Source organism: Eschrichtius robustus, chromosome 14 (genome assembly GCF_028021215.1).
Source record: "Eschrichtius robustus isolate mEscRob2 chromosome 14, mEscRob2.pri, whole genome shotgun sequence".
Lineage (NCBI taxonomy): Eukaryota > Metazoa > Chordata > Mammalia > Artiodactyla > Eschrichtiidae > Eschrichtius > Eschrichtius robustus.
The window spans coordinates 33,447,243-33,464,847 of NC_090837.1; the positions used below are offsets into that span (position 1 = coordinate 33,447,243).

Sequence of the window (17,605 nt, forward strand, 5' to 3'; positions counted from 1 at the left end):
CGACCTGACACTCTTCCTGAAATATTGCTGACCTCTGTGTTTGTATTTATGTTTTGAAGTACAGCACCCAAGGGGCTCTTTCATCTTTGCCATTTTGCTTAAATTTGTAATGCCTCCCTACCCTTATAACGTCATGTCACAGAGAGAAAATGCTAATCAGTACTTGGGAAGGGAGGGAATTCAGAGTCTGGAGGAGGCTGCTGTGGCTGGAAAGACTCTGGTGCCTGAGGCCCCTCCGGCCACCCTGAGGGCGTAGCTGCACAGGGGTTGGGAAGCTACCAATTAGGTGTGTGGTGACAGCTGAGTAATAACCTCGTGGTCCAGACTGTCCACCTCCCAAGATTTGACAGTTCATGGCCCATTATTTTCAGCAAGACAAAGTAGTCAGAGACAAGCAGGAACCACACTTGCTGCTTGGGTATGAGGAGATGAAAACATTGTAGATACAAGATGATCATACGGTTGGATGAGCAGAACCTGGAGTCCAGGGGGTTTGGAAATCAGCAGGTGCTATCTAGACTCTTGGAATTGGAGCTGCACGGGAAGAATCCAAAATGAAGGTGGGATCCCAGCCAGTGGGTAAAGCACAGTAGGAGAGAATAATTCGGGGGGAGAAGCACATAGGCGACTGGCCAGCTGGTATCGGGGAAGTGGGGGGGCCTGGCTGCCTAGGTTGGGATTAGGAGGCAGAGGGCCTCCTAATGGGAGATGGCCCAGCAAGAAGCAAGTAGGAACGTAGGGCCTCTGTCCCTCGGATCAGGACTGGTCCTGAGAATATGAGGAAACTGCACCAACCTGTGGAATCAGGTGCCCCTGCTGTGGAAGGAAAGAGAATTCAGAGGCCAAGGACCCTCCCGGGCGTGACACCACCTGCCGTGATTCAGTGCCGGCTGCTCCAGTGCCCCCTCCCCACCCCCTGCCCCATTACAACCAGCAGGGGAGCAGCCAAGGACTGCTCCTAAGAGGAGTGCACGACAGTTTTTAAGGAAAAAAATATATACTGATACAGTTTTATTTTTCTATTTCTCCTCAGATGTTAAAAATTCTACTTAAATATTCTGAAAAGAAAAACTAGTATTTTTAATGGCAGCCATTTTTATGTTTCCTTCTATTTATGAAGAGGGCTACTAGGATCTCAGTTTTTAGCTCTCTCCAAAAATCTCTTTTAAAGTTTGTCTGCAGCTGCCTAGCAGTTTTTTGCTTATTTAGCATTCACCCTCTATTCATCTGTCTTGCTGATGAACTTGGGCCTGACATATTTTAAATATTACTTGGTTGAACTGTATAAAATTCCCAATATTCTACTGTCTCTGACTTTTAAAAACTATATAGTTCCTGCTATCTCTTCCTTCTTTTCCTGCCAACAGCAAACACATGTTGAATTAAGGAGGGATGGGGAGCTGGTCTGCTCGATCAGAAGAGCCCCGCCTCCCCCAGGACGCCCGCTCAGGCCTTCCCTCCTGGCCTGCAGTTTTCATGCCTCCTTATCTTCGTCCGTTATGAGCTTAAATTTGAATATGTCACTTCCCTATCCGTCAGAAGCTATCATTTTACCTTGACCAACAGAGCCTTAAGTCATAGAAATTTCAGCTTATGTCAGCAATTTTCTAAAAAGACTGTGTCTTCAGAACCTTTTCCCCCGGTATTTGGCTAAATCAAAAGTAAGCTTTAAGTAGTTGTATCACACCTAGGACAACCACTTCAATCAGTTTTTTCCTATGTGTACAGATTTATGCAGTCATGTATGTTCTTCCAAACACACATACACACACACACACACACACACGCATGAGTAAGGGTCTGCATGTGCAGGAGGGCAGGCTGACATTTGGAATGTCATCTCTTTAACATAAATATTTCTCTGCAATGAACACAAGTAAGCACAGTGTTGCAATCCAGAAGCTTGTTCACAGCAGAGCCCAGGTTGAAAATGGTGCAGACAATGCAACCGAAAGCCCCCTCATCACGCTCCTTTCGTACCTTCCTTTGTCTCCCATCATTATCTTCTTTCAGGTTCTTCACCAGCATCTTCTGCAAAATATGTTTTTGTCATTTAATATTGGGTTGGCCAAAAAGTTCGTTTTGGATGTTACGGAAAAACCAGAACGAACTTTTTAGCCAACCCAGTATATTCTTTTGAACTTCATGCTTTTTTCTGATCTGTATAATCCTGAGATACTTTCTCATATGCGTCGCCTCCCACAATCGAGAAATATTCCATTCTAATGATGCTCCGAGGCATTGCATTTAGTTTTGCACGCCTGAGTACCCGAGAGACAAAGAAGAGCTAGAATGGGATTAGGAAATAAATGAATGTTTAAATGAGTAAAAGGATTGATTAATGAATGAAGATTGAGGGAAACAAAATTTCTCTCAACTTAAGCAAGTACTGAACAAGAGCATGAATGGTAGCTTCTACACTACTGGATAGATAAGCCTGAGGAAGAGACAGCATGAGTGTCATGCAGCACTAGTCATGTGCGGTAATTATATGAAATTTAGAAAATTCATGACCATAATGATCATTAAAAAATCTCAAATTGGGGGTATATATTAGATGGATAGCAAAGCTTCTGAGTGATAGTGTCTTCATGAAAACTCAGCTGTGCTTAAAATAAACATTTCCCCATCTCCCTTTGGTTAGCCTAATGCCTTTCAATTTTCATCTGCGGAAAGTTCTTTCTAAAAATCTCCCTTAAATCTCATATGCTGCAGCCTAAACCAATTGGTCCTGCTGGAAACTGCTTTATCACCTCTGCACTTCTCATCCAGGACCCAGCATGGGCTGACTTATTTTCCCCTAGACATTAACCGTGGCAAACCCTGTACTGCTTTCCCTGTGAATGCTTGCCTTGGCTACACTTTGCACAAAAATTACATTCCTTTTTTTTTTGATGGTGCTAAAAATGTTTTCCCACTTCTGCCCACGTGATTGATGCTCATAATTAAGTGATTTATTTTGGGGTTTCCCAAGAAGGTGCCAGGTAAGTTTGGGAAATTGCTTATCCTGTGTGAGCCTGTTTTCTAACCTAGAAAAAAATATGTCAATACCATCTTTGGGTATTTAGTACTAAATATTAGAGATGATATATGTAAAACACCTTGTATTGCAATGGGTGCATGTAAACACTCAATAGGGGTAGCTTTTGTTCTTATTATAAATTGTATTTTTTGGTACATATCCCAACTTCTTCACTAGATTTATATTCTCCAGAGTGCTTAGCATGTAGCACATGCTCAGTTAGTGGGTTGTTGAATCAATAACGGAATAAACTAAGAAATAGTGCCAATTAATACTAACTACAGAACATGCATCCACAGGGGCGCCCCTGTCTGGCAAAGTACAGGTCCACCCTGGCATGTTGGGCGAGGCTGGTGTTATCAGAACCACCCCATCCCAAATTCCATAAGGCCCGTTTTAGATACAGGTTGGTACTAAAGTCCTCTGAGGTTAGACTGTGTATAAGTGCTCCCTGGAAAATTCAGTCTGCTGTAAAACAGAGGGAAACTGCATTGCTCCCTGATTTTATCATGACTTTAAAATAGCAAAAGCAAACTTTCACGTATCAGAAAGGATGTATTATGCACCGTATACCAGCAAATTTATAGTAAGCAGGAAGCGAATTCCTAAAAAAAGAGCCAACTGCCAAGATACTGATGCATCTGAGTCTGTGCTCCCCAAACGTAAAGGATGGCAGCACTGTCGTAATGAGAGCAGCTACCACTAGTGTGTGTGTGTGTGATTCCTCGTGGTCACAACAGCCCGTAGGAGCTGGATCTGATTTCCCCATTTCACTGGAGGGGAACCGGAGCTCGGTGGACCAGCTCCCTCAGGGTTGTGGGCAGGGCACCGTCCTGCCTGGTCGGCCCCTGACAGCATCTGCCTCGTTCCCGGCAGCACAGAGATTGGGGGCCTCTGGGGACAGGAACGTGGGCACAGAAATCTACCAGAGACAACCGATCACCTGTGGCAGGGGCCAGAGCCTCTGCCCTGAGCCTGCTGTCAGCCTCCTAACACATCCTGGAGTCAGGATTCAGTCTTGACTGTGGTCTCTCCTCTTTCACCCACAACTGGCCCTTCACGTTCAAACACAAAACTTCCTAGCTGGTTTCAGGAGGATGAAGCAGTCACCCAGATACACTGTTTCTGAATACATGAATGATAAGAAGTAAAAGCATGATATTCTCTGATACTGGTAAAGATGTTTAGTTACCCCATAGTATTTTGTGATACAGGTAGTCAAATTAGAGCTTGAATATCGGAGGATACAAACTGAATTAGGTGTTTACATGACATTTTCGTTGCTCCATTGGATGTACATCTTTAGGTTGTTCTTAGATTTTTAAGTTGTTTTTTTTTTTGGCCTCATGGCATGTGGGATCGTAGTTCCCCGACCAGGGATCGAACCCGAGCCCTCTGCGTTGGAAGCACGGAGTCTTAACCACTGGACCACCAGGGAAGTCCCTTAGATTTTTAAGTGTTTTAGATTGTGAAAACCGTATTGCTGATGACTGTACCTGTAATGTCTGCTGACCGGTGTCTATGGTCTGGCACCTGAGATCTTCGCAAAGGGCAATATGAAAAGAAACTTAACCTGAGTGTGTTCAGTGAAAGGAGAATGTCTCCATTCAGCTTTTCAATATTGGATGTACGTCTGTTCCAATGACAGTACAGCCCTGATGTATCACCCTAAACTGACGCCTGTGCTCTCATTTTTATACAAACCAGTGCCTTTGGCTGCCCGTATTCGGACATGAACTTGAAAAAGGAGGCAACGCTTCACGATCGTCTGCGAGAACAAACACAGGCAAATGTGGACTCAGACTCTGCACATTCAAAATCGAAAAACCTCTGTAGTTTGAAGTTCAATGGAAAACATGAAAAGGGGAACAGCCAGTCCAGGTAAGGAACTTCTGAAAATGTGAACCAGAGAGTAAAGCGTGTAGAACAGAAAAGAACAAATTTGTTGGTGATAATAGTTTCTTGTGTTTCTTCAGAATCTTTCTTTATTCTGTATATTATTGTGTTCACTGGCTCATAGAATTCATCTAAGCCTTGACATTTATTTTAAAAATATTTTTTCTTACTTCATCCTCAAAAATTTGAATTTACCTCTAAGTGTAGCTATTGTACGTAGGCAACAGAAAGCAAATCTCACGTGTAAATTCTGTATGACTCCCTGTATCTCTGGAGTCATCTCACAGGTGGCATCTCTCTGGGCACGTGGCCCGGTGTTCGCATCCTCTTGGTCCCATCAGGATCCCCTCGCTCACCTGGTACTTGTCATCTTTAATCCAAAAGCCCCTCAGATACGATTTCCTTACTCTGAATAGTTCCTGTTTTGATTTTTCGATGGCACATCATCCTTTTGTTCCTAAATGTAAACTTATGACTTTAAGGATCAGTTCTCAATTTTTATTTACTTATAATCATTTTCTAAGAAGCTACAGATGCAACCTTATTTGCTCTTTTTTAACCTAAATGAGTAAATAAATAACATTTTAAGACAAAAGTTTTATCCTCCAAGCTGGGAATTATAAACACGGGAGAATCTAACTACAAGTAAATAATTGGAGACCAGACAGAGATGGAGCCATGAAAGGCTCGGCAGAGGTGAGAAGTGGGTGTTTTTCAGGCCCCCGCTGCAGGCAGAAGGCACTGGCGTTCAAGGTTGAACTTTGGAGGAGCTGGTACGGGAGGGGCTGCTGGTTCTCCGGACCACCATCACCCACCCCCGGCCCCATGCCCAGCCCTCTCCCAGCCCTGCCCTTCCCGTTCAGCACGTGGGAGAGGACGGTGCGCGCCTCTCTGCGGGGGCAGACTTTCCAGGAACCCCTTTCTGCCCTTTCACCCTTCGGTCCCAGCGTGGATGCTCCTTTACTGCCAAGGTCTGTTCACTGGGAGAGTTTGGCTCCTAGGACACACTTTTCACGTGGAGTTTACATCCTGGAGTGTGCATTTTGTTCTTCTTGTAGAGCATCTCGGTGACGTTGCATTTTCGTTAAGCAGCTGATTTTGAGCGTGGTCGCTGTGCACGGGGCCGCCCGACACCCTCCGCAGCGCGCGCCCCATCCTCTTCCTCCGGGTACCGCGCAGCTCCCGTGGCCGCATGTTACCCTGCGTTTTCTCCTTTGCGCTACACCCACTGCTCTTGCCGGAACTGTACGGGGTTTAGTTTTTCTTTACTGCTTTTCACACCCACACCGTTTACAACTTCAAGTGGCTGAGAGCTCGAACAGCTTTTCCATTTCCTAGTTGAGGGAGTTTTTTCTTTTCTTTTTTTTTTTTTAAACTGTTTTCCAGGGAACAGCGCTTGTTTATTCCAGAGACCAGTGCATCCATTTGCTGTTACTCTTTTTGTTCTGTTCTCTTCCCCCCCCCTCAAATAAAAACTCAGCCTCTCTTGTAAACATTTTAGACATTCATCCTCAATGTCAAAAGTCAGAGAGAATAAACAGCTCTTTGAACTGCTTTAAAAAAACGATGACTCCGTCGTGTTGTCTCGGAGGTTAGCCCGGCCTTTCTCTTCAGCACAGGTGTACGGCTCCCCCGTCCCTAACTCGCCTATCAATACATTGTTGTGTGCTTTGCCGTTCTGAAGGGGTTTTTGCACTGAAATGCGTCCAATAAGCATAATTACTACAGATAGAAAAAGCAGAGAATGTTAGTTGATAACTAAGCAAAAAAATTACACATGATCCTATCCTGTCAGATCCTGTTTCATGAATGCACAGAGCTGTGTGAGCGGCTGCGCGGAGGAGGGGGAGTGTCACGGTCCACGTCTCGAATTGTTAAGCCTTCTTTTTTCACATCCCAAGACCAAAGCCATTCTTTCACTCCAATCCCCGTCCTCTTTTTTTTTTTAAACCAGTCATCACAACAAAACGATGTTCGGGTAAGTGGTCTTGGCAGTAATGCTCACTTTGACCTGCTTCCATCCACGTGACCTCCTGTTCGCGGTCCAGAATTCCAGCTCAAGGAAAAAAAGGAGAACAAGGAAATCGACAAGGAAGAATATGTAGGCTAATGACGAGCAGCTAAAATTTATTTCAACTCTTTTCACAGTTTATTTGTGGCAATCTCCTGAGGCTGCCTCTCCTCTAACCCAAACCTTTGCTCTTAAAATCACAAGATACCATGTACAGGTGGAGGAGAATGTTGAAATCCCATCTCTCCTCTTCTACGTGCTGAGGAAGAACAATTTGTAGTTGGCACGTGTCCAAGGATAGACAAGGGGGTGAAATTAGTGAAAATCAGGGTTTTAATTTCCTCTGGCGTCCAGTGCATCCATGGTCACCGAGCCCTGGACAGGCCTGCTCTAACTTCTTATACAAGCAACGCTGTCACCTTAGCATCTCCAGACTTCTTGCAATTCCAGTGCAAAATATAAAGTTATCTCTTGACCTTTTTCCAAAATCAATTAGATGCTGCCCAAAGTTTAGGGTATTTTGTATTTTCCTTAACTGCATCCCAGTTTTGTGTTTAGTTTTAGAAAGTATGTTTGTTCTCATGTTAATCTTTGGAGGGGGAGTTATTATTAGTAAATTTTAAGTCTCCATGATTTAGTAGTGGAAATAGTCTATTTATGTTCACATTTTCTTAGTAGAGGGTCAGGTTATGAATTCGAGTGGATTATATACTGCTAAATGTTTATAGGATTCATCTTCATAGTAATATGATTGCATGTTAATATAGTTTTAAAGAGATTCACAATAGGTCGCCATTACTGAAAACCTGTATGCTGTAAATATATTCCCTTTCTTGGTGCTAGTAGAGTGATTAGTATTATATTCATGGTGCATTAAACGGAGGCAAATGACCTTAACGCTTGAGCATCTTTCATCTGGGAACGTACTCTAGGGTGGATACCTTAATTTGTTTGACAGTTTATAGTTTTCAGATACATTACCTTTAAAAGCTCCCCATAATCTTGTGATTTAGGCAAAACAGACATTATTGTTGTTATATTGTATATGTTGTATATACATATATACAACTATATATATGTTGTATATATAGTATTGTCACTTATTGGTGAAGAAGTAGAGGTTCTTACTAGTAGCTAATCCAGGACATAGGTCTTCTGGTTAAATCCAGCATATTCTTAGTTCAGTAAACTGATAATAGTAACAAGAGATTTATCAACAATAATACTAACACTGATATCATACACTTATTAGCTTGTGCCGCAAAGCATTGTGCTGAACAATTCATATACATGGTCTTGTGAATTTTATTTCATCCTCACAACAACTCTGTGCGTGGAAAGTATTCTGACTCTGGTTTTATAATGTAGGCACCTGAAGGTTCAGAGAGGTTAGGCAAAGTGTGCAGGACCACACAGATAATTAGTAGAAAAGGTAGGGTCTGAGTCCAGAACTACCTGACCCTAAATCCTATACATGTTTTCAACAGCATCAGGCTGGCAAAAGAATGGCAGTTGGAGGCTCTGAAAATGCCTGGCTGGGTTTATATTTAGACTTTCTACTGCTTTTCAGTATTCTCAGGGTCATCTCGTGAGGCATTTATTTCTTATTTTGTGAAAACAGAACTACTGAAGGGGAAGAATCTCAACCATGTTTGCCCCAAACTGTTTATTCTTATGTATACTATATAATGCAAGACTTCCACCTGAACACGTTTCTTTGTAATAGGTACTAAAGGCTTCGATCTGCAACGAGAGAATAAAATTATACTCATTAAACAGTTTCATCATAAGAAAATTACTTGAAATGCAGCTGCCCCCCCACGCCCTATATTATGTTAGCTGGCTTCCCGGGCCTGTGTAGGACATTTTTTCCAGGCCCCCTCCCCATCCACCTGGGTATTCTTTAATAGCAACTTCTGCCTCTAATTTACACAGTCAGCAGGACCATTAGTTAAAAGAGCTGTCATATTCAATCACGGCTATTAAGAAAACCTAAGAAAATGCCTAATAAAGCTCACTTTGTTTTTCCTAATGCCTGCCATATTATAAATTTAATGTACTTCCCAAAGGCCTATATTGACAATAAAAATGGCTGGGAAGAATTATGGTAATCACAGAGAATGGCAGGCAGTGGAGTAGTTCCTTAATGATCCTCGTAATAAACTGCTCTGCTATGAGCCAACTAGTTTGTTTTCACGACTCAGATTACCTTCTGTGAGGTCCGTTCTCAGAATTTAACCAGTATTAGCTGGTTGTTTCGTGTATGAACCTTCCAAGTCCTTAAAGAGGTTTCCTCGAGTCCATCAGCCTTTGCTCTTGATCCTTCCCACGTAAATTCTCTGCTTTCGGAGGCCAAGCCTCTCGGCTCCCACTCACGCCCTGTCACCATCCGCAATCGTGTTCTTCTTCCTGCGCGGGTGCCTTTGTTCCCATTCTTCCTGCCTCCTTTACTCCTGCTGCGTGTTCTCTTCTCCAAGGCTCATCTCTGTCTTGAAACTTTCCACAGCAGTTCAGCCCGTGTGAGCTTCTTTTTAAATTATTTGCTTTATTATTTTATTTTATTTATTTATTTATTTATTTATGGCTGTGTTGGGTCTTCGTTTCTGTGCGAGGGCTTTCTCTAGTTGTGGCAAGCGGGGGCCGCTCTTCATCACGGTGCGCGGGCCTCTCACTGTCGCGGCCTCTCTTGTTGCGGCGCACAGGCTCCAGACGCGCAGGCTCAGTAGTTGTGGCTCACGGGTCTAGTTGCTCCGCGGCATGTGGGATCCTCCCAGACCAGGGCTCGAACCCGTGTCCCCTGCATTGGCAGGCAGACTCTCAACCACTGTGCCACCAGGGAAGCCCCCTGTGTGAGCTTCTTGACCTTAGAGATGGTGTTTTACGCATCTGCGTATTTTTCACGTCTAGTTCAATGCCTGACACTTAGCCGGTACTTAACAAAGCAAACAGATGTTGAGCACCCGCGCGGTGCCAGGACTCTGCTGGGCCCTGGGGTGTGGATCGGATGAGCGCGAGGCCCCTTCCTTGTGCTTTGGGTCTGCTCCACGCTTTGTGTCTCCTTGAGCCTTTTTGATACTTGTTTTGCACACGTGCCTTATTTTCTCAAAAAGACTGGAGGCTGCTAAGGCGTGAGAAGCAGTTTTTATTATGCTTGCATTTTTCCTTCACCACTGTTCGCATTATAGTTCTTAGTGAATCGTAGTTGACTGATTCAGGTACATACATTTGTTTTCCCATAACAGTCTCAATGTCTTTACCCGTAAAATGAATATAATATCCGAGGCTTAGGTTTTTGAACAGAGGTGTATAGGTGCAGATAGATACAGATGTATGACTGGGCCTGGAACATAGAAGAAACTATTGAAATAATAATTCCATATCTTTCTTCCATTTTTATAAGACTTGTTGATCTTAAAGTCTTGCAGTTGGACTGGTTCTAGCTGTGTCTGTAGCACACATCTTTGCACCAAACATAGAAATTTAGCCCTTTGTCTATTTATTCGGAACTAAAGTAAACCCCTTAATCAAGTGAGCGGTGATCAAAACACCGAGACACCCAGGGTCCTCGGGGTCTGTGGAGGACTGTGGTTGGACAGGAAGCCCCCGGCCGTCCGGACAGCCCCCTCCCACTCCATACTTCCCGCTGGACTCTGAGGGACCTCCAGCCAAGTGTGACGATCCTGGAGCTTTACAGTGGGAAAGGACTCGGAAGGTGATCTCGTCCAACTTCTACAACAGAGAAATAAGGATGTTAAAGTCAAGAGTTTAGTCCCTTATTGACACTGTCACTAGTGGCAGCCCCGAGCCCTCTGACCCCGGGTCACTGCTCTGCTCACCATCCCATCCCTCCTCCTCCCCCAGAGCGAGGTCGGAACAGAGCTGGTTCATGGCGTTATAAATACCCGAACGGCACGTACCTCCCTGAATTCAGGATCCTGACCATAGCCGGATCATTTATTCATCATTTATCCATTGAACAAACCCTTAGAAAGGCACTGTTCCAAACTCCAGTGATACAGCAGTTAAGAAAACAGACTGAAATCCTTGTTCTCATTAAGCTTTCACTTAGTGGTAAGACAACCCACGCCGGTAAGTGGCGGGATGAGGATCCGAACTCAGGCAGGACGGCTGGTCCCCGCAGCCCAGGCACTGAGCTTGTTCACTCCCGGCACTGACGTTTCTTCATCCAGCGGGTGCGTGCAGAGCTGTCTGCTGTGGCCCGGGGGTGCCTTAGGGGCCAGGGATCGGGAGGGGAACAACGACTCCCATCCCCGAGGGGAGCGTATTTTCAGGGAGAGGAGACGGAGGAGGGAAAACAAAGGTAAACCAAATGGAAGAGAGACTCACAGACTGTGGTAACTGACAAGGAGTGAAAGGGGACCTTGGTCTCAGCAGTTACCCACCTTAAGTTCCTGGAGACCATAGGCAGATCCAGGCCATTAAGACAAGTTAAAGGGTTCTGTGGACTGTTTTTGCAAATTGAAACCGAAACCGGCCTGTCAAGATCAGCTCAGGGGTGTAGACGGAAGCTGTGATGCGATGAAAGGACCTGGCCTCCTGGATTCCACTTGCCTCTGTGCCTCTGGCACCTTCATTGTAGTCTTGTGTTTCTAAACAAGTTTATAGTCTTGCTAAAATGTGATAAAATAACCAATGTATGCCTTAAAAACATCTTTAAAAATATCCTTCTATGCTGATTTTCATGAGGCATTTTATGATTTATTGTGGATCTCTGGATTTCTGGAATCCTGCCTTGGCTCGGGCCCTTAGTAATTAAATGCTGAGAACAGTGTGTGCTAAAGTGTCCGTGGTTTCTTCCGTCAAGGAAATATTGGTGTTCCCAATCCCCAGAAAAACAAAACTTTGTTGCCTAAGCAACAGCGGGCATTTTTTCTCATCCACATACTTCATCTGGCTTTAAAATAATTATTTCCTATTCATTGTAAATAGTAAAGTGGTGACATTTAATGTCAGTTTTTTCTTATAACTAAAGCAATGCTTGTATATTATAGGAAAATTAGAAAATACAGATTAGTAAGAAAAAATAAAAGTTAAAAACATTATTAATACTCAGGTGTTTTCCTATCAAACAGCATAATTTGTAGGCTTATAAAAATATGATAAAATTCCCACTGCAATAATTCAGGTAATATAGAAGTTTTTAAGAATAATAATTTCTCACTCTCCACTCCTCAGCTCTAATGCTGCATCCCGAGGTTACTCGTGTGAATAGATTTTCATGTTCTTTTCTACGCTTTTTCTGTTTACGTATACATACAGATATGCAGATACACATTCATTCTTTTTTTTTTAACATCTTTATTGGAGTATAATTGCTCTACAATGTTGTGTTAGTTTCTGCTGTATAACAAAGTGAATAAGCTATATGCGTACGTATATCCCCATATCCCCTCCCTCTTGTGTCTCCCTCCCACCCTCCCTATCCCACCCCTCTAGGTGGTCACAAAGCACCGAGCTGATCTCCCTGTGCTATGCAGCTGTTTCCCACTAGCTATCTATTTTGCATTTGGTAGTGTATATATGTCCATGCCACTCTCTCACTTCGTCCCAGCTTACCCTTCCCCCTCCCCGTGTCCCCAAGTCCATTCTCTACATCTGCGTCTTTATTCCTGTCCTGACCCTAGGTTCTTCAGAGCCATTTTTTTTTTAGATTCCATATATATGTGTTAGCATATACGGTATTTGTTTTTCTCTGTCTGACTTACTTCACTCTGTATGACAGATTCTAGGTCCATCCACCTCACTACAAATAACTCAATTTCATTTCTTTTTATGGCTGTCACTCTTTTTTTTTTAATTACATTCATTTTTTGTTAATGTTTCTTTGAAGGTTAGCTTGTATCACTCTGGACAGCTTATAATATAACCATGTTGAACACGGAGGAAGGATGCTGTGTTCCTGAAAGTTTAACACAGGAGCAAACCTTTAAAGCACCCAGGCATTCAACGCTGAGGCTTTAATAACATACACACATATTTTATCCCAAGTTTATAATGGCGTTCTGAACAAGGCACCTGTAAATAAATCAGCATTTATGACCAGAAGAAAAATACTCTGGTCTTGGACTTTTATTTTTATATGGAAAAGTTATAAAGACCTAAGCAACTAAGTCTACCCACAAAGAAAAAACAAATTTGCCTTCTTCCTTATGGAAAGTCATGTGAAAACATTAATTGTTGGCTCAAAGAAAGTCTGACAATAAAAGATATTAGCTTAAGAATATGTCTTATTTATTTGACAACCTGTCATGAATAATTTGCCATATCAACACAAGTGGATTCAATGCACTATTTTTAATAACTGTATCATATTCCATGGTGTGGACGAACTTATTCAACTCATTCCCCTATTGACAGGTATTTAGGTTGTTTCCAGTATTCTTCCTCTTATAAATAATGCTGCGGTAAATATGTTCACATGTATGCATATCGTTTATTGATGCTTTATAATGCAGTATTCTTTAAAGTTTAATTACCTTTTATTGACAAACTAAACATATGGTACGAATTCTTCTTTCTGTTGGTGGAGTCTTGCAGGTCCTCGATCCATTTGCTTTACTGTAAATAAGTTCACATTTACCCACGTCCTTACACACAAGAGCACATAGGTGTGGATGCACGTAGGAAGTGTGTGTGGTACTCGTAACCTGCCCGCAGCCTGCACCCCAGCTCGTCACCCTCCAGCCCCACCACTGATTCTTCTCACTCCCACCCTCCACATGTCTGTGCCTTTGCAGGGTCCCTCTCTGCACTTCACTCAGTAAAACTTGCTTCGAGGCCTGGTTCAAGCTCATGTCCTCCTGAAGGTGTTCTCTAACCTCTCGGACCTTTAAAGCAGAAAACCCCCTCTTACTCTGTGACTCCATCGTGGTTTCTTCATCTCCTCCTTGCGGCCCTTCTCTCAGTCTGCTCTGTGTGAAGGTAGGCAGTGGACACACCTGTATGCTCAGATAGCTTATGTCTCTTGGTGACAGACACCAGCTCGGCCGAATGTGACACCTGCAGGTAGGAAAAGCTCAAAGAAATGTTGGCTGGACTTGGACAGTTTGTCTAAAAATAAAAAGCAGTCGGAGCCCAATATTTGCTTTCCAAGTCCCATTATAAGTTATACCTAAATACAATTGTTAGGGCAATTTTGGGAAAAAATAGCCATGTGAAACAATCACAGATTGTGTGTATATTTTTGGCCTCAGGGACCTTTTCCTTATAGAACAGGAGTCAGCAAACCTTTTCTGTAAAGGGCCAGATAGTGAGTATTTTAGGCTCTGCCGGCTGTAAGATCTCTGCTACAGTTGTTCAGCTTGACCGTTGTAGCATGAAAGCAGCCATACACAGTAAGTAAACCAATGAGCATAGCTGTGTTCTAATAAAACTTCATTTATGAAAACAGGCTACGGCAGGATTTGCCTCGTGGACTGTAGTTTTCCAACTCATGTTCTAGAAGGTGTTTATTTACATGTAGACTAACCTGAGTTAAATTCAAATTCTTGCTGTTCTACTTGCTGTGTGACTTTGGGCAAGCTACTTAACCTCTCTGTCTTTTTCAACACACACATGTATTACCTCCTTCGTGTTAGGCATCTGGTTCAGGCCTAGCATTTATTGAGCACAAAGCAGTAGCCACTGATTTGCCTCATTAAAAGCAGTGGAAGCATAGAAGGAGGGTCAGCGAACATGCAGCTCCTTTTTTCAAGGAAGTAGCAAAATCCTAAGGAAAAGGCAAGTCATTTGGAAAAACAACAGATAGTAAAGACCAACGGATAGTAAAGATAGTAAAAACAGCGGGATGGCAGGGGCATGTCTCTCCAACACAAGCACTGATGGTCACGTGCACTCCTCTAAAATGAATCACAGACAGACAGACAGGTAGCTTGACACTTGCTGCAGCAACAGTGATTCTATTAACAAAAGGTTTTGAAGGTTGTTTAGCTATTATGACTACATAGAAGGTGGAGGCTGGGCTTTAAGAAGAATTGGTGAAATGGTCAGAGCTGAGATTTTAGTGGTATTACCTTTTCAGCTAAAATACAAAGAAATAGGGCTTCCCTGGTGGCGCAGTGGTTGAGAATCTGCCTGCCAATGCAGGGGACACGGGTTTGAGCCCTGGTCTGGGAAGATCCCACATGCCACGGAGCAACTGGGCCCGTGAGCCACAACTACTGAGCCTGCGCGCCTGGAGCCTGTGCTCCGCAACAAGAGAGGCCGCGACGGTGAGAGGCCCGCGCACCGCGATGAAGAGTGGTCACCGCTTGCCACAACTAGAGAAAGCCCTCGCACAGAAACGAAGACTCAACACAGTCATAAATAAATAAATAAATAAATAAAAGAACGTGAATTTCTAAAAAAAAAAAAAAAAAAAATACAAAGAAATATTAATCTTCAGCACATGACTGGCCTGATCACCTCCAGACATTTCTGACCATGTGCAGTAGATTCTCCCAAGGCCAGTGCTGCAGTGGCTTCTTTCACTGCCGTCAAGATAAAGCCCAAGTGCTTGAGAGCAGTGTGCCAGGCTTCCCCAGCTCCGCTCTAGCCAATTCCTTTAGCCCCACCTCTGGTCCTTCCTTTCCTCGCACAGTGCAGATGCTTCAGCCCCATCAGTTGACTGGCTTATTCGTGTCCCCAAATGCTCTCCCTTCCGTTTTGCTCATGCTTGGTCTGTGCCGCTCCTGCTTTCCTCCCACCCTCATTCCCTAGACCTTCGTGGCCCCATCGGTCACCCATGTCCCCATCCTTTCAGGACAGACCCGGCTGCATCCCCAGCCTCCTCCCGACCAACCTGCACAGAGCCGCACCCTCCCTCCAGCCCCCGGGAACACTACTGTCCTTCCCGTTCTCTCCCCTACCTGTGTCAACATCTCCAGCTCCAGGCCGTCTGCAGACACTCAGGAAACCCTCCGTTCCTGCAAGATGATGCGTAGGATAGAAGGAAGCCTGGATTTGGAGTCTGTTGAGTTTGCACTCTGGCTCCACCACTGACTCACTGTGCCCCCAAGATGGGCAAGTGGTTTAATATTTCTGAGCCTCAGTTTCTTGATTCCTGGCCTCCTGCACCTACCTTATAGAGTTTTTGTGAGAATGAAATGAGGTTAAATGAAATGAAGAACCTGGAAGTCCTTAGCAGGCACCTGCCTCACTCAGGAGATGTAACTGAATCTGAACAGTTTACAGCAGGGGTCCCCAACCCCCGGGCCAAGGACCAGTAGCCATCCGAGGCCTGTTAGGAACCAGGCCGCACGGCAGGAGGTGAGCAGCAGGTGAGCCGGTGAAGCTTCCTCTGCTGCTGCCTGTCACTCCCTGTCACTCGCATTACTGCCTGAACCATCCCCAGCCCCGCCTCCTTCTCCACCCCCCACCCCCTCAGCGGTCCTTGGAAAAATTGTCTTCCATGAAACTGGTCCCTGGTGCCAAAAAGTTTGGGGACCGCTGGTTTACAGGGTTTGACTTGGTGTATCTTCCTGGTGATGTAATAATTTTGAAAGCAAGAACTATTCCTAAATATATCTGTGATTGATTGCAGCACCTTGCATTTTTTTAAAAAGCCACTCAGTAAACTTGTTTGATTTATTTTTAAATTGCTTTATAAAATCCTCGTCAAAGTTATGTAAGGCATACTGGCTTCTTTTTTTTTTTTTTTAATTTTGTAAGATAGAACTGCCATCTTCATCAGCATGTATTTGCAGAGGGATGCTTTCAGATGGTTTGAAAATCAACTCAAGTTTCATACAATTTGTAAAGTTTTGGGGGAAATACTTAACTATTTGCCAAAAAGATGTAAGCAGAGCTGAAATTGTTTTTTCTTTTCCATCTTATCCTTTGTAAAATGACTTTACTGTGCACATGTGCCTCTGACATCCCGTGTTGACCAGCTCTCTCCCCCAGAGGCTTGCTGCTTAGGGCTAAGCCCTCTTTCCACCATTAATGTTCTTTCCTACAAGAATGTAGATAAATCTTGATGAGATATATAAATAATTTTATAGTATATATTATATATATATATAATGAAATTAAACATATGGAATTAATAAAAATATTCCATATATTTTTATGCATGACCATGATGCATAAGAGTCTGTAGACTATGTTATAACATATTGTTTCACTGATTGTTCCAAACAAACCCTGTAAGGCAAGTACCGTCTTGGTTTTGCAGGTTGGGAAGCTGAGGCTTCTAGAATTTAATTGCTCGCGCTGGGCCTCAAACCCAGGGCACAGGGCCTAAGACACAGACCCAGGTTTTGTGTGGACTGGTCTCTGCTTGCACCACAGGAGATTAACTACCTGAGGCTGGTGTGCGCCACAATGGCTGTGTAGGACCTTCTTTTAAGGTCCAAAGGTGGGGTTTCAACAGAAATTCTTTCTCAGTTAATTGCTTTTTTGATTAAAAAACTCTTCATGGTTAAAAAGTATCTGATGAATAGAATGTGTTTTTATCATGACATCCACGTTTTTGGAACATACAGATAAAATTGCCTCCAATTATGTACCAGTCACTGAGGTTTCTATGTAAGATTTTAGTAACTGAATCAGTTTCCTCATCTAAAACAAAAACTGAAACAGTACTGGCATGCCTACCGTAACAGCTTGTCAGTGAAGATAAAATGAGAGAGCAGTTATCCGAGTGCAATCAGAAAATATATTTGCCAAGCAAGGTA

At 43.5% G+C, this 17,605-nt stretch overlaps 1 protein-coding gene across 1 annotated transcript in view; it reads left to right on the forward strand.

Moving 5' to 3' along the window:
* L3MBTL4 (L3MBTL histone methyl-lysine binding protein 4) overlaps window positions 1-17,605 on the forward strand; it is a 307,787-nt gene that overhangs the window by 203,719 nt on the left and 86,463 nt on the right. Inside the window, exon 14 of the mRNA XM_068562443.1 lies at window positions 4,730-4,903. Coding sequence (XP_068418544.1) covers window positions 4,730-4,903 — 174 coding nt within the window. The remainder of the gene's footprint in view (window positions 1-4,729; window positions 4,904-17,605) is intronic.